This window comes from Punica granatum, chromosome 1 (genome assembly GCF_007655135.1).
Source record: "Punica granatum isolate Tunisia-2019 chromosome 1, ASM765513v2, whole genome shotgun sequence".
Taxonomy (NCBI): Eukaryota; Viridiplantae; Streptophyta; class Magnoliopsida; order Myrtales; family Lythraceae; genus Punica; species Punica granatum.
In genome coordinates this window covers 3,870,231-3,894,162 of record NC_045127.1, presented here as the reverse complement: position 1 = coordinate 3,894,162, position 23,932 = coordinate 3,870,231, and the positions used below count along the sequence as shown (strand labels likewise).

The following is a 23,932-nucleotide window of genomic DNA, read 5'->3' as shown; positions in this document are numbered from 1 at the left end:
GATTGGAAACCATATATGTTTGGTGACTGGGTCTCGAACTCGAAATGCAGATACCCATTCGGTTCCTTGTGTCCAAATTTGCCTATTTTATTGGTCTGCCAGGTTTAATTGCTGCCTTGTTACCAGTTCTGGTCTTTCTTGATTTTTAATCAAATAAATTGTTAAGGAAAATTTTGACTGACCCTTGATTTATGCGGTTCTCATGTTAAAATGCTTTATGAAACTGGAATAATCAATTAAGCTGATTTGAGACGAATTTCTAATTTTTACTCATTTTACACGTTATCACGTTTACAAAAATAAAAATGAGTTAGTTGGCAAATTAATCCATTATAAGTTCAGTTGGTTTTGATCCCTTGTTCACGTTCGTATGGATTATGACAAGTCATTAGAACCTTGTTTTGAATTGATTTCGACGTAGTTGATTTCTAATATACAGTTACATGTTTAAATGGTTTTGAACGAATATAATTAACCGAGTGATTTTAAAAATTTCACGTTAGCACGATTTAATCTACTTACACGTATTTCAACCAATTAACAAAGCAGAAGTTAAAGCCGATTGACTTTCTAATCACATTCATTTAGATTAACCCTAATTTGCACTTGCATGATTTAATCACTTTATTAAGCAATTTTAGGGCCAAGTTAATTAAAACAGGTGAAATTAATACGATTTCTTCAAATTTTACGTATCCTATTTCAGTTACACGAATTAATCTGATTATTAAGTGAATTTTAGGGTCGGATGATTAATGAGGTTGCATAAGTAAGATTCTGAATAGATGAGGGCTGTTTTGAAACAACTTTGAAAATTCAGAACTTGGTTCGAAGACGTCCCAAATTGTCTTGGGACTGATTTGCACAATTTCAGAAAGTACCAGGACCATCATGTAATTCAGGAAAATTTGGGGTAATATTGAAGCTCGGAAAAATCCAGGGACTGAGCTGGAGGCGCCCCAAAAGCTGGAGAACTGATGTGAACAAGGAAAAGAAAGGTTTGGGGTAAAGCTGTAATTAGTTCGGGGACTGATCTGTAAATGGTTAAAAGTTCGAGAACCGTTATGGGACAGAGTTGAAAATATTGAAACAAAACCCGGACTGATCTCAAATGGTCCAGAAAGTTTAGGGGTCATTTTGTAAAGCATTATTATGCTTGGGGATAGAGGTACTTAAAGTGAACATTGTGAAAGTTCTGGGCAGTTTCGAAAACAGCGAGAGAAAGAAGCTAAAACTTTCGGGAAATCGGATATATGATATGAATGCATGTGAACACATAAGTTCGATTCAAGAGACCCAAGATACGATCGAATGGAGGCTTTATTACATGGATTCATTAACCGGTTTTATTAATCACGTTCTTAACAATTGTTTCATGAATTTTTCAGCTTATAAACAAGTTATTAAGCCCGAGTTAAGTTATTAACCGGCTTCGACAAATGAAAGGGTCAGAAAAACTTGATAAATTGAGAGCATTCTAGACTTTGAGAAACATATCGTGCATAATCTAACTGCCATCGAATTCACAAAAGGGGCAGTGAGAAATATCAAATTGAAAAAGAAGAAAGTCGTTGCCATAGGATGCATCACATTGCGATGGCATGTGACCAGTTCAATGCGAGAAACTTGAATTCGTCTTTTTTTAAAGATTATATCGATATGTTTCTCGATTACATTCAAAAAAGCAAGCGCCTAAGCATGTTTTCAGTCATTAAAAATCGTTTAGTTGATCATTCACGTTTCCTATCTTATTGCTAAATTATTGGAAAAGAAGAAAGAAGGAATTAATTACGTCGAATGTGGGCTGAAAACCGGGGAGGTCGGTTACCGATGCTGAACAACTACTAGGGAAACAAAATATAGAGCGAAGAGTGCAAAATATCACATGTTAACCCGTTAGTCAATATTTGGGTGGGTAATCTAAGACTGGCCTAAACAGCGAAGAGTGCAACTATTCAGTTGGACAGTTCGAATAAGAAAAGATGACAACTCTGATCGTTTGGACATGTAGGGAGAGGAGATTTAACCTTTTGCTAAGGAAGAATCCGTCTATCATCTGCCTTAAAAATATCATTCATTTATAAGCTTTTATTAGATGGGTGCCTTGCCGGCCGCCTAACAGAAACCGATGCTTACGGAGTTGCTTGACGGTCCATGATGCAATTTCAGGTGCGAGTCGAACCAGCTCAATGGCAATGCGCTCGATTTCCTAGCCCTCATAACATTTCTTCCCCGATCCAACTGCTGCTTGTTGGAAAAAAAATCTGACATACGTACTATTGAAGCCGACATAACAATAAGCAAATCGATAGCCCAATGTAAGAGCAAAGATATCCGCACCACTCATGCCTTTTGTTCTTATGCCAAAACTAAAATGATCAGACTACTGTACGTCTATGCCGGACACTTGAAGAAAAAGCTCCCCATAAAATTCACAAAAGTCGCGCCTTTTATTCCTACGGCTAAACTAAATGATCAATCTTTGATAGTTGTACTTCTATGCCGGACACTTGAAGAAAAAGCTCAGCATAAGATTCCAACAGCGTAAATTAAATAAAATTTTTTGATAAAATATAAGATGAGATGAAACCTATGTGACATCATTCTTGCCTTCGTCTATATAATCAAATCTACGGGCACGGTAAATGCAATGGACGACTTTCACATGAAGATTGTGAGTACTGCTTAGATAAAGCTGCGTCAGAAATAAACAAAGCCGGCTGTCCCCAGCTAACTATAGGCCTTCAAGTTCAGCTTGTGGACTGTAGAATAAGGTATGAAACTTATCAGTTTAAAGAAGCATGAAATGACGAATCTATCGTCACCCGATTCTCTTCGTGAAGTCCTTTATGCATGTCCGAATAGAAATTCGGATTATGGAAAGAGTTCTGCTCAGCAGAGCAACTCTTTAGACCAAAATCTCCTCTGTTTAATTGTTTGGTTCCTATCTGACTATGTACTATTATATATCGCTCACAGTATACTGGTTGTCCCTCGCGGAACAGAGAATGTCAATCTGCTGTTTGTTTTTCACATCTGAGTTCAGGAAAAAAGATTTTTCCATGGGCATTGCACATGACAACATCCAAACTTGCAGCTGTATAATAGGTTAAAAAGTGCCACGGGCTTGGTAGATATATCGGCGCAAAAGATCAATAGATCAAGGGGAGGGCGGCCGGTGTCCTCCTCCCATTTACATGGCCTACTAACTCACCCTATCTATTGGATCCAGAAGTTATATTGAACGCATACAAGCATACGCTGCACACCGGACTAATTGACCAAAAGTGCATGGATAGACTTTGGCGCTACAATATTTATCAGTAAAGCGTGACAAATTGACTAAAATATGAAATGCGAACCATCAACAAACTAATTTCCAAGCAAAGAGAATGTATTCGAGTGTGCATTGAACTAAGACAGAGTTCAATGGATTGGAATTAGGTTAACCAAACTGAAATGCGGAAAACGGGATCGATGATCATTAAAGTAATTCATGTCTTGCCCCGCTTCTTTTGGGTGATATTATAGAGTGGTCCCCATGCTTGGCTTTTGCCTTGTTTAATTTTCTTTCTGGGCTTTTGCCCCATCTGGTAGAAATCTTACGATCCTGAAACCCAGAAATCTCACTTGCTGAATTCATCGAATCGGAAGCGAGAGCGCAGGTTTTGTGGTCTTTCAAGTCTATACGTTATGACCGTTTCTTTGTCTGAGTAATAGGGTCTCAGAAGAGCAATCTATTTAACGTATGACTTTATCAGGAATATTAGGTAATTTTAATTGTATAAAAGTGGTTTTAATCGTTCTGGTCTCGCTTAATTATAAAATTGATAATTTTTCTTGATAGGAAAACAAATGTGATCAAATTATTTTATTTTTCAAAATTAAAAGGTTCGGTTCATTTTTCCTTTAAAATCTTTTATTTATTGGCTTCTAGATGCCTCTGCCGTAACAGGAACAAGGCTTACGGAATTGTTCGGCCATTTATGATATATAATTACAAATAGAGAATTTGAACCAGCTTGACAACACTGCGACAATGATGTCCATAGCACTCAGGCGAGGGAGACGACAATGGGGTGGTAGGGGCCCCATGCAGGCCACCACCACCCCAGGCGAGGTCGCTGGCTACCACTGGATCTGCCGACAATCCCACTAGAGGTGGCGGTGGTTGGCATTGGAGCCTTCAAAATCAAAATGAGGGGACTGGTCGGGGACACAATATGCCGTTAACCTATCAGGTTAAGTTGTCGGACTCGGATGACCACGCTTGAGTAAATAGAGAGATATGTCCCCCCTTCGCCTCTCTCTGTTTCAATAAAGAGAGAGGAAGGGGGTAGTCGGCTGGGGGCTCCCCGTTTGGATATTTTTCCTTTAGGTGTGGTCGCTGAAGGCTCCTTGTGTCTCTGACGACCTCACCTGAGGGACATTAGCTTGGTCAGGAGGCTCCAAGATGATCTGATACCAATGTTAAAGTGCAATTCACCCAAAAAAAAAAATTTACAGTGTAAACCTTTAAAAAATAATTTACTTAAGTAAATGCAAAATTAGAGATGACAGAAGACTATAATATTTTGCCAAACAAATCCTAGTTTAGGCTTTTCTGTTTTAATCCCAATGAAAATCATATCGTATATATTTCTTTCCATGCTTAAACTTTGATTTCGACCTCAAATACAAAGAGATTAAAGATCGAACACAGCAAGAAGAAGGCGTATTGTAAGAGCTGCAGCAATCGTAATCGGGTTAATCTGTACCTTTAGTGCTGCTATATATTCTACAAGTGCACCGGATTTAACATTGCTGTCGAGAATATGCGGTGGCCAAGAATTACATGGTAAGAACAATTATGAGAAGGTAGACAATGTCCTTGTTCAAGTAGTAAATAATGCCCCAGATCACGGCTATAATTATTACGACTCATCTTCTCCATCATCGAGGCCTATTTCGTATGGGCATGTGGTATGCAATGGAAATCTTTCGAAGGACGACTGCATATGGTGTCTAGCTGTCGCTCGTGTCCTGTTATGTTCCACCGGCACTCAAGGACCATCGTTACATTTACTGCTTTTGAATCGGGTCATTTCCTCAATTTAACTCTAATTTCATAGTTTCAAAAAAAAAACTCGACGGGAAAATTTTGGGTTTTACGTGAATCAAGTTTGATTTTTAAAATTTGGAACAAAACTCGAGGCCGAAAAATAATTCTCTACATAATGTTGATCCCCGAATTTTCATGAATGCAATGGTGGTCCCGGATTATTTTTCAGGTACCCGATTGAAAAGACAAGAATTTCAGACCTTACGTATATCAATTTCGATTTTTTTCCAAAATTCGAGACGATACTCGTGATTGGAAAATATTTCTTTACATAATGTTAGTTCTCGAATTTTTCTGAACACAATGGTGGTCCATAAATGCTTTTCGGACATCCAATTGAAAAGATTGAATTTCGAAAATAATTGAGCAATTACGATCGACGCGTATCAGAAGTTCGATATCGAGTTTTATCGAAATTCGAGTCGATGCAAATTGGAAGTATCATGGAGCCGATTATTTTTCAAATTTCTCACTTTCAAAGTATTCATTCCGAAAATTCCGACGGATCCTAGGAAATTAAATTACCGATCGATGAACGCCCGTACGAATGAATTAAAAAAATATATTAAGAGAGAGAGAGAGAGAGAGGTGTCAGATGGGTTGACCCATCCTTTCTTTTCTTTTCCTTCCTTTCCTCTGCAGTTGCTATCTCCTGCACTGCAACACCCACTCCCCGCTCTGCAACTGCTGCTTCTTCGTTTTCACTTGATCTAACCTTCTTTTTTTTCTTTCTTTTTTCCTCAGCTTCAGCAAACAGACATCCGATTCCCTGCTGCTCTCCGCTTTCACGCCAAGATCTTCACGCAACCAACATCTTCAACCGGTTTTCTCTCTTCTTCTGCGATCCTCTCCATCACCTTTTCAGAGCCATCCTCATCTCCTGCTCAGCTTCCTCCTCTGCTACCATCACAACACGGCATGCTCACTCCATGAAGGCAGCAACCGTTCCCTCTCTCTATTTCTCTCTCTCTCTCACAGCTCTCATCAGTTCTCTCTCCAGCTCACTCACGTTACCTCTCTCTCACGATCTCAGTTCAGGCAATCTCCCCATCTCTCTCACATTTCCTCTCTCTGTCTCTCACGGTTCAGTCACCTCTCACCCTCAGTTCCTCTTTTCTTTTTTCTTTCAGCGACTTCCTGGCTTCGTCTCCTGGAGTTTTTGAGGAAGAGCTCAACACACCAGACCAGTCATTCCCAGCCTCCTCCTCGGCTGATCATCAACAGAAGGATCCATTCCATCAACCTCTTCCTTACTCGTTTCCTTTCCACAGCCGGTTCTTTCTTTTTCTTTTCCTGAGAGCTCATCCCCTCTTCTTTCTCGGCACCGTCCTCAGCCTCCCTTTTTTTTTTCCCCCTTGAACTCACTCCCTTCATCCTTGAATCAAAACATCAGCCATCTCCATTCCCGGAAGCTCAGGCAACTCTCTGATATTCTCACTCTCCCTTTTACATAATGATGCTAGGAACACAGCTCTTCCTTCTCTTTGATGGCTCGGTTCAGAACAACACGGAGGGACCAGATTAAAAGCCATACCAATATGGGTGCTCCCATAACAGCTGCAACAATCATAATTGGGTTGCTTGTTATCTTCAACAGAATGAGATGTAGTGCCGGTGGACCAGATCAGACAGTGCTGTCGAAAATCTGTGATGGCGACAGATATACCAATGAAATAAGAGAATGACATCACGTAACATATTCTAGACACGTCCTCTGCTTGTACTCTCTATTGAGGTAATCAACTTTCTATGTATCGAATCGTGTCTGAGTCTGTGTGCGCACACTTTAACGGTGCAATCTGGATGAAGTTACTAATAAAATGACGTTTTGTTACACTAGAAATGTGCATACGCTATGTTTTACCATTTCTTTTAATATGCATTTTAAACTAGATTTATTTTATTGAAATTAAAAGAAGGGAAACCGATTTCCATAGGCGGCTTCTCTAATTGACATGTGGCCCAGTATTGATTTAATAAATGAGTTAGGCCTCCTTTGTTTTTTCGAAATATTGTTAGTAGTACTATGATTCATATAGCATATCAAAGTAAAAATGTTAAACGTTAAAGACCTTGAAGGTAATAAAAAAGAAGGAAGTGGGCGATTTGATTTTTATGCATGAGTAGTTATCAGACGGCGTTCTCCCTCTGGTCTTAAAAAAAAAAAACCGTGGTCACTGTTTTGCTTGAAAAGTGGGAAGTTCTTTTTTTTTTTTAAATGGCCAAATTTTCAGGAGTGAAAAATAATATTTTTTATTTATAATATAGTTGATCTTAGGGAATTCCTATGGCAGTTGCAACGTGAGTAGTTCCCCAAAATAATATATAATATATAGTATATAATAAAATAAAATCTCTAATAATTATTTACTAGGAAATTCATATTGTTTATGTGTGAGCGGAAAAAGTTAATGGAATGCATCAGTTTGGCCCAATTTGTCTAAGTCCACCCATTATGGGCCATTAGCCCAAGCCCGCTCAAAGAAGACCCATTGACTCTCTCATCTCTTTCTCTGTCCGATTTGCAGCCACCATGCTTAATTGGAAGTGTGTTTAGCTTACTGGCATGAGTCAGTTCAAGCAGTAGGTCTCAGATTTGAATCCTGTAAATGAAAAAAATTCACGATCGGAAAAGTTTTACCCTTTAATGGATCGACCGTCTCGAATTGGATTAGTTTCTTCTACTTGTGATCACACTCCAGCCGGTGACTTCAACCTATTGGTGATTCAACACATAGGTCCATGGGCAGTTTTGCCATTCTGCGCGTTGATCTGTAAGTTTCAAATTGACTCTAACCAAGTTATATTTTCCTAATAACATAAGTAAACGAATTATGTGCACTTGTTTATATCCAATAAAGAGATATATCTTTCCTAAAGTCTTTAGGAAAGAAGCCGGATATTTTCGCTAGGAATGAACTGAACTTCGTCAGTAGTTTCTTGTGCAAGTTTAGCCGTCTAAGAATCGATTCCTTCACAAAAGACAATAAATATATACATCATGAGAAAGTAGAGTCCATTTTTTTTCCCCCGGTTTGATTACCCAGAGTATAGATAGAGAACGTGTCTTACAGGAAGAATGTCATTACGTGGTGTCATTCTCTTACTGATTGGTCGAGTTTAAGTTTCAATCGTAAAACTGATAAAACTCGTACTTTAATCTACAACCCTGGATATGAACTTGAGCACCTATGGTTTTTCTAGGACAGTCATCATCTGATTGCTGCCAGCGAGCTTCATCTGGGCACTATAGGCAGCCCTTCTTCGAAAGTTTTGCATTGCGGCATGACCATAGATCGACGATATGGTCAAATGACAGAGACTGCACATAATAGTTGAAGCCATTTTCTGGGGTACTTTTTACTAATTGCTGGATGACATAGTCCTGATTCTTACCGCACTGCTTATCTGAAAATTCTTGGCCATTGCAAATTTTCGAAGCAATGTAAGATCTGGTACCCCTGCAGAGTATCTGGCCATGTTAAAGATACAGAGTAGCCCAATTACGATTGCTGCAGCTCTTATGAGTGCATGCATGGTAGGCCTTGTTCTTCCTTTCTCCAGTACAATTTATTGTCGTTGAGATTTTGTATGAGGGGGGCAGGCGTGCATTGATTCGGTCTAATCTGATTTTTGTTGGAATTTGCTCCTACTTTTGTTTCGTTTGGTTAAATTTCCAAGGAAGGACTACATACAGAACCTATGTGATATTCTAATCTTTGGAATAACCTCGGCGTGCTATTCGATAAATTGATGAATCTCACTGTCCTTAATATAAAAAAGTTGAAACAAGGCCTGTACTTCGTGTGGAATTGCTGTCGGGAAAAAAAAGAAAAAAAAAAGAAGGAAAGTTCAATTGTTCGAATTATGCAAACCGCTAAACAATGAGGACTGGCTTGTGGGAAGATGCTTTTATACATCTGCTGAAGTATTGGCGTAAGACACCAGCTATAAAGTTAATTAGTTCCAATAAAAATTGGATTAGACCAAGGGGAGCCACCCTCCCAATATAAACCCCCGAGCTTTGGTTTCTACTACAACGAGATTAACCATCCGTTTGGATTGAGGGGAGCAGAGGGAAAGGAAAGGGAGGGAGGGAAAATTGTAAGGGAGTACATGAAAATTCTAGAAAACTTCCCGGCCTCCTCCCTTCCTTTTCCCTCCTACGAAAACAAGCTCTAAAAGGTAGTGGAGAAAGGAAGAAGAAGGCTTATATGGATGCTCTCGAAAGAGCTAACGCAATCATAATCGGGTTATTCCATATCTTTAATATTGTGAGATATTCTGTAGGTGTACTGGATCTTACAGTGCTGTCGAAAATTTTTAATGGCAAAAAATTTTCAGATAAGCAGTGGAGTAATGGCTTCAACTATTACGTATAGTTTCCAGAATTGCGAGAATAATGTCTCCCTCCATTTTATAAAAAGAAAAAGCCAAATGAACAGTATTGGGTTAATAGTGTAATGGCTTTATAATGGCGTCAATCCTCTGTGGTCCCAGTTAATTATATAAAACAAGTTTGAGAAAATCCCAATAAATTCCAGATAAAACCAATGTTGTCCCTCATCATATTAATATTCGAATCTAAGCCTCTGCGTTTCTACTTTACCAGAGTCTAATAAGTAGTGCTTAGAGGAACAGCAGCAGCAGCAGCAGAAGAAGAAGAAGGCTCACCTGTCACCATGGCTGTTTCCTTAAGAGTTGCAGCTATCGTAATCGGGCTACTCTGCATACATAACGGCGTGAGATGTCGTTTTTTTGGTAGACCCGACCTAACGGTGCTGTATAAAATCTGTAATGGTCAACAGTATGACAGTGTGGAGTATGGGAAAAATCGTTTCTATGTGATCGACCATATGATCACTGACACACCAGGCAATGGTTTCAACTATTACATACAGTCTCCATCACCTTCTGAAGTTGCCTATGGGCATGCAGCATGCTGGGGAGGACTCTTGGTGGTTGAATGCCATTACTGCCTGGATGTCGCTCGCCAGCTGCTTTTCACCAGCGATTGTCCTCGAAGAGCCATAGGAGCTCAAATTCAACTCCAGGATTGTAGGATGAGGCATGAGAATTATCCGTTTAAAGAATAAACCTGAAACTTGAGCGACCAATAATGATGGGATGGCAGAATGATATTGGTCTCTGTACTAAGACTAGATGGAGAGGCCTTTGAGTTCCTATACTAGTTCATACATGTGTGCTTAGTTTAACTGTGAGTATCTTTTCGATGAATCTTCAAATAAAGAATGCGACCATACATTTCTTGTTTCTACTGCACTAGAAATGAGCATGTAAATGGAGGACGTGGTGTAATGTATGTTTCCATCAACTTTCATATATGGACTCTTACTTGATGCATTTCGTTTTTGAGTTTGATATCCAAAGGAAGTGGGGGTCAATTAAGACATGGGTGTGATTTTCTTTTCCCTTTTACATACGGAAAATAATTTTCGCGGTGAATATCCAGATCTAACCTCGCCTTGCCTTGGACACAGACTCACTGTTGAACTACATGATATTCATTTGCAATGGTGTCCCGTATCTGATACACGCAGTGAGTTCTTTATGTCGTAGTCGGAAGGGGATACACTTTCCTTGATTAGTTGATCTTCCCGGATGATATCTACAATGCCCTTGACACATTTGATGCATATTCTAGTAGGCGTCAAACCAATAAATGAAGGAAGCTTTGGACAAAACTCATTCCTTGATATGGAACTTTGTTCAGAACCCACGGATACATTCAAGCAAGTGAAGGATTTCATATAGAGAACCGAAGATGATAGCTTCTTCATATCACATATCTATAAACCGATAGACTTCATACCTTATTATACAAACCACAAGCTGAACTTGAACTCCAACAATGAGCTGGGGATAGGCAACCAACATACCCTGCATACCCACATACATGCAGTAAAGATAGTCCACTTGTGAAAGTCTTCCATCGATCGCTGGCATTATCACAGGCCCGGCTAGATCGCTGGCGGCCATTAAGGCCATTGGCAACTATGACGGGGGCAGTGGTGGCTGTAAGAGTGGCCTTCATAGTCCCAAAATAAAATTTAAAAAATGAAAAACAAAATGGAAGGGAATGAAAGGTCACTGGCAATCTCAGAAGTAGTGGAGGCTTTGTGTGACCACCAACCCACAAATTAAAAAAAAAAAAAAAAAAAAAAAAAAAAAAAAAAAAAACGAAAATGGAAACACAATTAGGAAGGAAGAAGGTGAGGGGGCTGGTGGGAGGCCTCACCGCAAGCCAACATCTTTCGAGTTGGGGTAGCCGATGACCAATGAGATTGCCAGCAATACTGATCGGGGCAGTTTCCGCCGAGGAGGCCCCTACCATCCCCACTTTGTTCCTTCCTCTGTTTTCTATTTTTTAATTTTTATTAATAATATTATAAAAAATTATTCTTTGGATAGAAGATGCATTTTTTAACGAAAATTTTAATTCAGTGAAAGTGTCATAAAATTGAAAGGTTGAGTATAAACATGACAAAAAATGAAAAATGAAAAAGGAAAAATATTTAAAGGTATTAGGTCAATCGAAGAAAAGTAACAATATTTTTCTTCAACTTTCTTTTTATTATAACCGAAAAAAGTAACAAAATTTTGCTTTCTCATTATCTAGGGTATGCTAGTGTATCAGGCTATCAGCACGTGCATCCCATGCACATTGTTTTTTGGATTAATTGCCTAAAAGAACACAAACTTTTCACATTTTATCAAATCTAGCGTGAACTTTTTTCTTGACCTAAAAATACACGAACTAACAATTTGATATCAATTTTAGCACGTCTTAACTTTTTTACTAATTTAAACAAGAATCTATGGCCACACTCTCCGATTGAGGTAGCGAGGTTGCCGACGACCTTATAGGGGCGGCGGGGGGACCCGATGAGGCCCTCATTGCCCAAATTTGAAAAAAAGAAAAAAAGTAAAATCGAGAAAAGAATGAAGAGGATAGGTGGTGGAAGTCTCATCGGCGGCCATCAACCCCCTAATTGGGATCATTGGAGATCTTTGCCATTATAGGCAACCCCGATTGGGTAGGCAGTGGTTGTCGTTGAGGCCCACTGATCGAAAAAATGAAAGTTGTGCTAACATTTATATTAAATTGATAGTACGTGTATTTTTATATGAAGAAAAAAAAGTTCGTGCTAAAATTGACAAAATATGAAAAGTTTGTGTTTTTTAGGCAACTAACCATAGTTTTTTTAATTATTAATTTCATTTTTTTTGTTCAAAATTATTTAGTTAATGTTAACTCAATATGATTAGCACCATGCAGTAGACAATGAATTTTTTACTTCGAATTATAAAATAGAACTTTCATGCAAGATACTACTTGACATTAAGGAATCATATAATTCCATACAAGATTGAAGATCTCCAGTGGCTAGATGTTAATTCGAAGCATACTTAGTTCACTCTAACTTGCGACACTCAGATTATAAATTTGATTTGATAAAAACAATTTTTGTACTTAGCATTAAGCTAAACAATTATTTACATAACTTGGAGGCAATTTACAGTTGAGACAATGATATCCTTTTGCAAAATGTAATACCGCATGCTAGAGAACAGGGCAATTAAGAAATCCACATAATTAAGAAGGCAATTACGTTGTCTTTCCTTGGCTAGAGAAAAGGGCGGCCTAAGAGATTTTGGGGCTTATGGAAAGCTTCGAAACCACAATAACATTCAGTTCGCATTCAAAACCTTAGGAATTAAATAAATTATAGATTATAAGAAATCGAACTCTGCTGCATTTCAAATTGACTAAGCTAGTTTTCATCTTGTCTGACGGGCTTTTTGATTAACCAGTTTGATCGGGAACTTGGTTACTGATCCGGTACTCCTTCCTTTCTTTCAATGCATTACCATGCTTAAATCTCAATCGGAACGTGAACTCGTGTACTTTTAGTTGAAACTTCAACCGGATCTATTAAGCACAATGATATTTTTGAAGCAATAATACTATATTGATAGGCACAACACGAGTTCTTTGTGTGCCATGTATAACTTGGAGGTTTCGGGATTGACAGCTTCTCGAAGATCGATGAGGGGCCCCGACATGGAACCTGGGGTTGGCTACCCCAAAAACCAGAGTACTTTGGGAATCACAACTAACCATTTAGAACCTAAGTCCAATGCTGATTGGAAACCATATATGTTAGATACCCATTCGGTACCTTGTGTCCAAATTTGCCTATTTTATTGGTCTGCCAGGTTTAATTGCTGCATTGTTACCAGTTCTGGTCTTTCTTGATTTTTAATCAAATAAATTATTAAGGAAAATTTTGACCTACCCTTGATTTATGTCACGTTAAAATGCTTTATGAAACTGGAATAATCAATTAAGCTGATTTGAGACGAATTTCTAATTTTTACTCATTTTACACGTTATCACATTTATAAAAATAAAAATGAGTTAGTTGGAAAATTAATCCTTTCTAAATTCAATTGGTTTTGATCCCTTGTTCACGTTCGTATGGATTATGACAAGTCATTAGAACCTTGCTTTGAATTGATTTCGACATAGTTGATTTCTAATATATAGTTACATGTTAAAATGGTTTTGAATGAATATAATTAACCGAGCGATTTAAAAAATTCACGTGAGCACGATTTAATCTACTTACAAGTATTTCAACTGATTTACAAAGCAAAAGTTAAAGCCGAATAACTTTTAAGTCACATTCATTCAGATTAACCCTAATTTGCACTTGCATGATTTAATCACTTATTAAGCAATTTTAGGGCCAAGTTAATTAAAACAGGTGAAATTAATATGATTTCTTCAAATTTTACATATCCTATTTCACTTACATGAATTAATCTGTTTATTAAGCGAATTTTAGGGTCAGATGATTAATGAGGTTGCATAAGTAAGATTCTGAACAGATGAGGGCTGTTTTGAAACAACTTTGAAAATTCAGAACTTGGTTCGAAGACATTCCAAATGTCTTGGGACTGATTAGCAAAAATACAGAAAGTACAGGACCATTATGTAATTCTGGAAAATTTGGGGTAAAATTGAAGAGTAAATAGGCAATTTTGTCCCTAATTTTTGCAAGTTGCATCAATTTCGTTCCCGACTTTACACTTTTGCATCAATTTAGTCACTCGCTACATCAATTTAGTCATTTGCAACATCAATTCAATCCCTCGTTACATCAATTTAGTCCCCAGCGTTACATCAATGTAGTCCCTGACTGGTGCAATACAAGTCCCTGAGTTTGGTGTGATATCAGTTCGATCCCCGGTTACATCAATTTGATCCTTGTGGCAAAAGGGACAGACGGCGTTACTATTCTGTTAATTTGTTCAGGGATTGAACTGATGTAACGCCTAGGTAAATTGATGTAACCCTAAATTAAATTCTTCATCTTCCTTTGCCTTCTCTCCCTCTGCCTTCTCTCTATCTATCTTCTCTCTCTCTCTGTCTCTCCTTCTCTTTCGTCACACAGTCCCACTTTAAATGAATTTCCTCTCCTCCGTCTTCCTTTTCATCTTCCTCTCCTTGTGCGAGCTTTCCTTTCTCGCTCAGCTTCTTTTCACTCTGCTCCTGCGGTGAACCCTGGCTGCTTTCTAGTTTCGGTGAGCCAAAAAGGGTTGAATTCGGGCGAGTGAACAAGGATCACACCTAGTTGGAGCTTAAGCGGTAGCTTGGAGGCAGTCCAGGAGGTGGCGAAGTTGATGGAGGGAATGCTAATGTGGACCTAGTGGGTAATCTTCGAGTCGGAGCTGAGTGGGTTTGCAGGAGAGACGACCACACCGAGGGAGAGGAAGGAGAGATAGATGATGGGAACGTTGAGGGAGAGAGGGACGAGGATGAAGACTGCGTGGCCGGTGGAGAGGGAGAAGCGAGCCCGAAGGCGAAAAGCAAAGGAGTCAGTAAGGCAGAGGGTCTGGGAGAAGGTAAGGCATTAGTCGATGTCGTCGGAGGCGTCGATGATGAAAGTAGAGGAGACGGGGATGGAGGTGCAGAGAAGGGAGAGGGCGTAGTTGATGATGGAGAGGGGCTCATGATCGGAAGGCGGAGGGAGAAGAACTTGAGGACGGAGGCTGTGAAAGGTTTTGGTTCTAGAGCAAAAGCCATTGATGGGCTCACAGTAGGAGGAAGATGATCATAGTAAGAGGAAGATGATCTCACAGTAGAAGGTGAAATGAAAGTGGGAGCGAGCGAAAGAGGGAATGACTAATTTGATATAGCACGATGACCAAATTGATGTAACAATTTCTACCATTTAACACCGTCAGCAGTCACATTTAATGGCAAGACCAAATTTATGTGGTAGGGGACCAAACTAATGTCGTATTGGGACCTAATCAATGCACTTACACCACACAAGGACCAAATTGATGTAACCGTAGCACTAATTGATGTAACTACACCAGTCAGGGACTACATTGATGTAACACTGGGGACTAAATTGATGTAACGCAGGGACTAAATTAATGTAACGTGGACTAAATTGATCTAAATAGGAACTGAATTCATATAGCGAGGGACTAAATTGATGTAGTAAGACTGAATAGATATAACGAGAGACTAAATTGATGCAAAAGTGCAAAGTCGAGGACGAAATTGATGCAAAAATAAAGTCAGGGACGAAATTGATACAACTTGCGAAAGTCATGGATGAAATTGCCTATTTACTCTAAAATTGAAGCTCGGAAAATTCCAGGGACTGAGCTGGAGATGCCCCAAAAGCTGGAGAACTGATACGAACAAGGACAAGAAAGGTTTGGGGTAAAGCTGTAATTAGTTCGGGGGTTGATCTGTAAATGATTAAAAGTTCAAGAACTGTTATGGGACAGAGTTGAAAAAATTGAAACAAAACCCGGACTGAGCTGAAATGGTCCAGAAAGTTTAGGAGTCATTTTGTAAAGCATTATTGTGCTTGGGGATAGAGATACAGAAAGTGAACATTGTGAAAGTTCTGGGCAGTTTCGAAAACAGCGAGAGAAAGAAGCTAAAACTTTCGGGAAATCGGATATATGATATGAATGCATGTGAACACATAAGTTCGATTCAAGAGACCCAAGATACGATCGAATGGAGGCTTCATTACATGGATTAATTAACCGGTTTTATTAATCACGTTCTTAACAATTGTTTCATGAATTATTCAGCTTATAAACAAGTTATTAAGCCCGAGTTCAGTTATTAACCGGCTTCGACAAATGAAAGGGTCAGAAAAACTTGATAAATTGAGAGCATTCTAAACTTTGAGAAACATATCGTGCATAATCTAACTGCCATCGAATTCACAAAAGGGGCAGTGAGAAATATCAAATTGAAAAAGAAGAAAGTCGTTGCCATAGGATGCATCACATTGCGATGGCATGTGACCAGTTCAATGCGAGAAACTTGAATTCGTCTTTTTTTTAAGATTATATTCAAAAAAGCAAGCGCCAAAGAATGTTTTCAGACCTTAAAAATCGTTTAGTTGATCATTCACGTTTCCTATCTTATTGCTAAATTATTGGAAAAGAAGAAAGAAGGAATTAATTACGTCGAATGTGGGCTGAAAAACCGGGGAGGTCGGTTACCGATGCTGAACAACTACTAGGGAAACAAAATATAGAGCGAAGAGTGCAAAATATCACATGTTAATCCGTTAATCAATATTTGGGTGGGTAATCTAAGACTGGCCTAAACAGCGAAGAGTGCAACTATTCAGTTGGACAGTTCGAATAAGAAAAGATGACAACTCTGATCGTTTGGACATGTTGGGAGAGGAGATTTAACCTTTTGCTAAGGAAGAATCCGTCTATCATCTGCCTTAAAAATATCATTCATTTATAAGCTTTTATTAGATGGGTGCCTTGCCGGCCGCCTAACAGAAACCGATGCTTACGGAGTTGCTTGACGGTCCATGATGCAATTTCAGGTGCGAGTCGAACCAGCTCAATGGCAATGCCCTCGATTTCCTAGCCCTCATAACATTTCTTCCCCGATCCAACTGCTGCTTGTCGGAAAAAAAAATCTGACATACGTACTATTGAAGCCGACATAACAATAAGCAAATCGATAGCCCAATGTAAGAGCAAAGATATCCGCACCACTCATGCCTTTTGTTCTTATGCCAAAACTAAAATGATCAGACTACTGTACTTCTATGCCGGACACTTGAAGAAAAAGCTCCCCATAAAATTCACAAAAGTCGCGCCATTTATTCCTACGGCTAAACTAAATGATCAATCTTTGATAGTTGTACTTCTATGCCGGACACTTGAAGAAAAAGCTCAGCATAAGATTCCAACAGCGTAAATTAAATAAAAAATTTTGATAAAATATAAGATGAGATGAAACCTATGTGACATCATTCTTGCCTTCGTCTATATAATCAAATCTACGGGGACAAAAGGATTCCGCGGTTGACACATCAAACAAGGGATTAAACATGCAACTTGGCAAGGCTTCTTTCATGAAAGTTGCATCCTTTGTAGTTTTGTTCTTTTTTGTCAATTATGACAACATGAAGTGTTGTGCCGAGGATTCAAGCTTAGTGTACAAAATCTGTAATGGCCAAACGTTCCCTGAGAACAGTATGGGCGGTGTGTATGCCGGTTACGTCCTTGAAGGTTTAATCTCTGATACATCAAATAAAGGGTTTGACTATTACTATCTTTTTCCATTTGCGGGCGAGGCGGATACCGTCTACGGGCACGGTAAATGCAATGGACGACTTTCACATGAAGATTGTGAGTACTGCTTAGATAAAGCTGCGTCAGAAAGAAACAAAGCCGGCTGTCCCCAGCTAACTATAGGCCTTCAAGTTCAGCTTGTGGACTGTAGAATAAGGTATGAAACTTATCAGTTTAAAGAAGCATGAAATGACGAATCTATCGTCACCCGATTCTCTTCGTGAAGTCCTTTATGCATGTCCAAATAGAAATTCGGATTATGGAAAAAGTTCTGCTCAGCAGAGCAACTCTTTAGACCAAAATCTCCTCTGTTTAATTGTTTGGTTCCTATCTGACTATGTACTACTATATATCGCTCACAATATACTGGTTGTCCCTCGCGGAACAGAGAATGTCAATCTGATGTTTGTTTTTCACATCTGAGTTCAGGAAAAAAGATTTTTCCATGGGCATTGCACATGACAACATCCAAACTTGCAGCTGTATAATAGGTTAAAAAGTGCCACGGGCTGGGTAGATATATTGGCGCAAAAGATCAATAGATCAAGGGGAGGGCGACCGGTGTCCTCCTCCCATTTACATGGCCTACTAACTCACCCTATCTATTGGATCCAGAAGTTATATTGAACGCATACAAGCATACGCTGCACACCTGAATGTATTCAGGTGTACATTAAACTAAGACAGAGTTCAATGGATTGGAATTAGGTTAACCAAACTGAAATGCGGAAAACTTGATCGATGATCATTAAAGTAAATCATGTCTTGCCCCGCTTCTTTTGGGTGATATTATAGAGTGGTCCGCATGCTTGGCTTTTGCCTTGTTTAATTTTCTTTTTGGGCTTTTGCCCCATCTGCTAGAAATCTTACGATCCTGTGTTGCGCTTGATATACGATAGTGGAAGATAATATGAACGAAAAGCAGAAAGGACACACGAAATTGATTACCCAATTCGTCAGAAAATTCTGACTACGTCTGGGGGCGCCGCCAAGCCAAATATTCTACTATTTTGAGTTAAGATTACAAGAGATATAAGTTGCTATTTATAAATGGAACAAACCCTAATTACATCACCAATGGGCCGAACAAAACATGGGCCGCACTCGATCTGGAATCACAGTACTTCAGGCTCCATAACTCTAACATCCTGAAATCCAGAAATTTCGCATGCTGAATTCATCGAATCGATTGAATAATCAGATGCTTACCTGAATTAATTGTGGAAGTGAGAGCGCGGGTTTTGTGGTCTTCCAGGTCTATACATTATGACTGTTTCTTTGTCTGAGTAATAGGGTCTCAGAAGAGCAATCTATTTAACGTATGACTTGAGGACCATAACCCTTCAATTAAAACTAAGCACTTGAGGTTATTATAATTTCTAATTTCGCCCATCATAGAATCAGAAATTACCTTTTGGTATCTATACATTAAATCTCATGCTCTACCGAGATGTCATTAAGGCCCATTATTCAATATTGTAGTAGATCACTTAATCGGGCCAACAACAAAGTAATATATAGCTAATTAATATATAAGTTGGACCACATTATTGAATAAAATTCAACGCCACCTTCTACTGGGAAAGAAAAATACATTTATTGATGCTTCGCCTACTAATGATCGAGGGGTGGACTAAAAATATAATTAAGACTACTAAAGATTGAGGGATGGACTAAAAAATAAATAAATATTATAAACTTAAGATTGCTAAAATAGAAATGGCGTTAATTCAGTGAACTAATGTCAATTTCATTCCTCTCTCTCTTTCTTTTCATCATATGCAACTGAGTGATTTAATTAGGGGAGGTGGAAGAATAACCTTCATCAGGAATATTTCGTAATTTCAATTGTATAAAAGTGGTTTTAATCGTTCTAGTCTCGCTTAATTATAAAATTGATATTTTTTCTTGATAGGGAAACAAATGTAATCAGATTATTTTATTTTTCAAAATTAAAATGTTCGGATTTTTCCTTTAAAATCTTATATTTATTGGCTTCTATATAGATGCCTCTGCCGTAACAGGAACAAGGCTTACGGAATTGTTCGGCCATTTATGATATATAATTACAAATAGAGAAGCCATTCTACCATTTATATACATCTCCAACAGCTGGCTGACCAATAATCAAAGCCTGACATAAACAGTAGAAGCCGAAACAATGATAACCATCGAAATTACAATGCGAGAGCAATGATGTCCGTAGCACTCAGGCGAGGGAGACGACAATGGGGTGGTAGGGGCCCCATGCCGGCCACTACCGGTCCAGGCGAGGTCGCTGGCAACCACTGGATCTGCTGGCGAACCCGCTGGAGGTGGTGGTGGTCGGCATTGGAGCTTGCAAAATCAAAATGAGGGGATTGACTGGGGGCCCGATGGACCATTAACCTATCAGGCTAAGTTGTCGGACTTGGATGACCACGCCTAAGGAAATAGAGAAACATGTCCCCCTTTGCCTCTCTTTGTTTCAATAAAGAGAGAGGGAGGGGTCTGCCGGCTGGGGGCTCCCCGTTAGGCTATTACTCCTTGAGGTGTGATCGCTGAAGGCTCCTTGTGTCTCCAAACGACCTCACTGGAGGGGCGTTGGCTTGGTCAAGAGGCTCCGAGACTATCCGATCCCAATGTTAAAGTGTAATTCACCAAAAAGAAAAGTTTAAAGTGTAAACCTTTAAAAAATAATTTTCCAAAGATCCAAAACAACACTGCTTTGTACGACCAATAGTTAAAAAAAATGGCGCTGTTAGCTCCATCTCAGGGTAAGTTATCCAAGTAAATTACGCTAATTTCAGGGTAAGTTATGCAAATTTCAAAGTCATTTACATAAATTTTAAAGAGTTTTACTTAACTTTTTAGTAAAATATATACTTTTTACTTAAATTTTGATAATTTACTTGATTGTATAGTGCAACCATTTTGATTGATTGCGCTATAGATTCCCCATTAGACACAATATGGATGTTTAGACTTAAGTGCATGGGGGCAGAATTTTTTGGTCCTCAACCTCAAGTGTTGGCTCGATAAGTCTTCAATGACCAAAACACGTTTATATTCTCATAAATTACTCCAAGATATTTTGAAAACATGACCATTTCCTTAAATGTGTACACATATTTTATGAATATAAGCTAATGTAATTTTTGAGAATAAATTATTAATATTAATAAATAAAATCTAAAAATAGGCTTTAGATCTACGCATCGCATAATAAAGGACAGTTCTGAATTAATTAACTTAATTTACGTATACATTTAGCTAATAGAGAGTTTTGAGTTATTTTAAGTTAAGTTAATTAACTTAAAAAGATGTTTTAAAACTCTTTTCTCTCTTTTCATTTCACGCTAAAAGGAAAAAAAGGAACTTTTTCAAAAGGAAATTTTTGGAGATTGGCAGTCTCCTTAACTTGGTACTTAAGCATTAGATGCAATTTCAAGGAATTAAACTTTTTTTAACCGAAAAAAAAGGAATTAACCTTTTTGACTTTTCAACCAAATAATCTTTAGATGCTTACTTAATTATCTTTTTTCATTATCAAATTATTCTTTCCATGATTCTTGCTCTAATAACCATCAAGAGAATGTAATATGAAAATGTGAATTTGCTAAATTAAAAAAACAGCTTGCTAAAATGAAAATAATTTGACTTCAATAAATTAAACTAAAGTTACTTAAGTAAATGCAAAATTAGAGATGACAGAAGACTATAATATTTTGTCAAACAAATCCATAGTTTTATACAAACACGATAAGAACATATATAAATGATCCATATGTTTATGTTTTCCTTAAGTTTGTATTTTGATATTGCTGTGTCATTATTTAACTTTTAACTTAAACATATTTCTAACAAAAGATTTAATTAATTTAACATGGTTTTTTTCTCAAATATTATGATTTAGTTCTCAAATTTATTAAGAGATACTGAAAATTAGTGAATATCATATATTTAAATAAGAAGATACAAAAAATTTAACAAAATTGCGACAATTTTGAAACTTATATAACATTACTCCCGCGGCAGCGTGGGCTCTTTTTTTTTTTCCCCCAGTTTCTTATATAATTCTAGTCAATATAAATATATATGTTTTTTCCTGCCGAACGATAGAACAGAAAAGCCAAAGGTAATGCTTTGAAATCTTGAACCAAACAAGACAAAAGTGGAAGCAAATCCCAATGAAAATCAGATCGTATATATTTCTTTCCATACTCAAAACTTTGATTTGGACCTCAAACATGAAGAGATTAAAGATCGAACACAGCAAGAAGAAGGCGTACCATGTATTCTCTTGTAAGAGCTGAAGCAATCGTAATCGGGGTTAATCTGTACCTTTAGTGCTGCTAGATATTCTACAGGTGCACCGGATTTAACATTGCTGTCGGGAACCTGCAATGGCCAAGAACTTCATGGTAAGAACAATCGTAAGAAGGTGGACAATGTCCTTGTTCAAGTAGTAAATAATGCCCCGGATCACGGCTATAATTATTACGACTCGTCTTCTCCATCATCGAAGCCTATTGCATATGAGCATGCAGCATGCAATGGAAATCTTTCGAAGGACGACTGCATATGGTGTCTAGTTGTCGCTTGTGACGAGATAACACTTCGTTGTAGTCCTAAAAGTCCTGCAGGAGCTCAAGTTCATTTCCAGGATTGTAGACTAAGGTACGAGTTTTACCAGTTTGAGGATTGACAAAAACTCAACCAACTAATAAGAGAATCACATCACGTAGTGATGTTCTCCCTATATGTGAGACATGTACGGCCTCTGTACATGAAGAATTAATCTATCATGTAGCACCGTTGATTGGTTGGCTCTCTATAGGAGATCATGTCCTTCCTGTCGCGTCCGCTGTCCCATGTTTAAATAAATGTATATGCATGATTCTCAATAAAATTCCACATCAGGAATGAACTGGTTTTGCTCATCAGTACAGCAACTCTGCGTTTTTTTGTTTGATTCCTATAAATTATGTACTCAACCTCTCTCCCGAATGCAATGCTATACATGACTTATAATATACCGGGCTGTCCCTCGAGTAATGAACTATAATAAAATTTTCCCATTCGACGGTTGCCTTTGTTTAGATAAATGATTTCGTGAACAATTCCTTTTTGTGTAATTAGTGGATTGGAAATGCACGTTTGTTGCTTGTGGCAATACTTATTAATGTTTCATGCATCGAGGATGATCTTGCACATTAACTGATTTTTCAATCAGTAAAATAAAAAAGATTAGCAATCCAACCGCTTCTGGCGTTTTATTAGTTGTCTAGTTGAGGCAAAAATTTAAGATTAACAATGAACTGTACTATAACTTGATAATTCTGAAGCATAAAGCGGCCGATAACAAGAATTCGAAGGTAACGGAGCAACAAAAAAGGGAGAACTAGGCTTACCGTAGATCCTCTTGCAACAGCTGCAGCAATTGTAATCGAGCTGCTCTGTTTCTATAACAGTACGAGATGTTCTGCGGGTGCACCGAATTTAACAGCACCATCGAAAATCTACAATGACACAGAATATACTAAAGAACAGTGGGATTTTAACGATAAGGGGCTGTGTGATCAACCATCTAATTGTTTATACGCATGCACCGAATGGTTTCGATTATCACGTGCAGTCTCCATCATTCATTGAAATTGTCCAGGGCCATGTGACGAAAAAACTTTCGGAGGTGGACTGCCACAATAGCTATTCTCTGACTGTCCTTTTAATTCTAAGATTGTAGATTAGGGTATGAGATTTATCAGTTGAGAGATTGAAATTGAAACTTGACCAACGAGTAAGAGGGATGACTTTACTGAACGCGATATTCTCTCTGTGAGACATGTACCTTGTGTTGAACCTACCTATAGTGGCCCTAAAGTTCCAATGTATCCATTCCTGTATTTTGGCACTTGCTTTAACTGGATCGTGTGATCTTGATGAAGTTACAAATAATGAAGAATATAAGGTACATTCTAGCAATTTTTTATGGATCTCCATAGCCTTCCCAACCCAACATCGACTGTGTACCTTACTGCTAAAGCAAACTAGAGATTATTTTTCGGCGTGTACCATGGCACTCGGAAGCACAATAAGTCGTGACTAATCCAGCTTGAGTCAGGTCACTCCACTAAAGGGTAAAGAACTTCCAATATAATTTTTTTTCATTCACAGGACCAG

At 38.3% G+C, this 23,932-nt stretch overlaps 1 protein-coding gene across 1 annotated transcript; it reads left to right on the top strand.

Moving 5' to 3' along the window:
• Positions 1-17,601: 17,601 nt before the first annotated feature.
• LOC116205353 (cysteine-rich repeat secretory protein 55-like) lies at positions 17,602-22,457 on the top strand. Its single transcript, XM_031537974.1, has 2 exons — positions 17,602-17,927; positions 22,109-22,457. Exons 1-2 carry the CDS (start codon positions 17,602-17,604, stop codon positions 22,455-22,457), a joined length of 675 nt encoding a protein of 224 aa, XP_031393834.1.
• Positions 22,458-23,932: the final 1,475 nt, after the last annotated feature.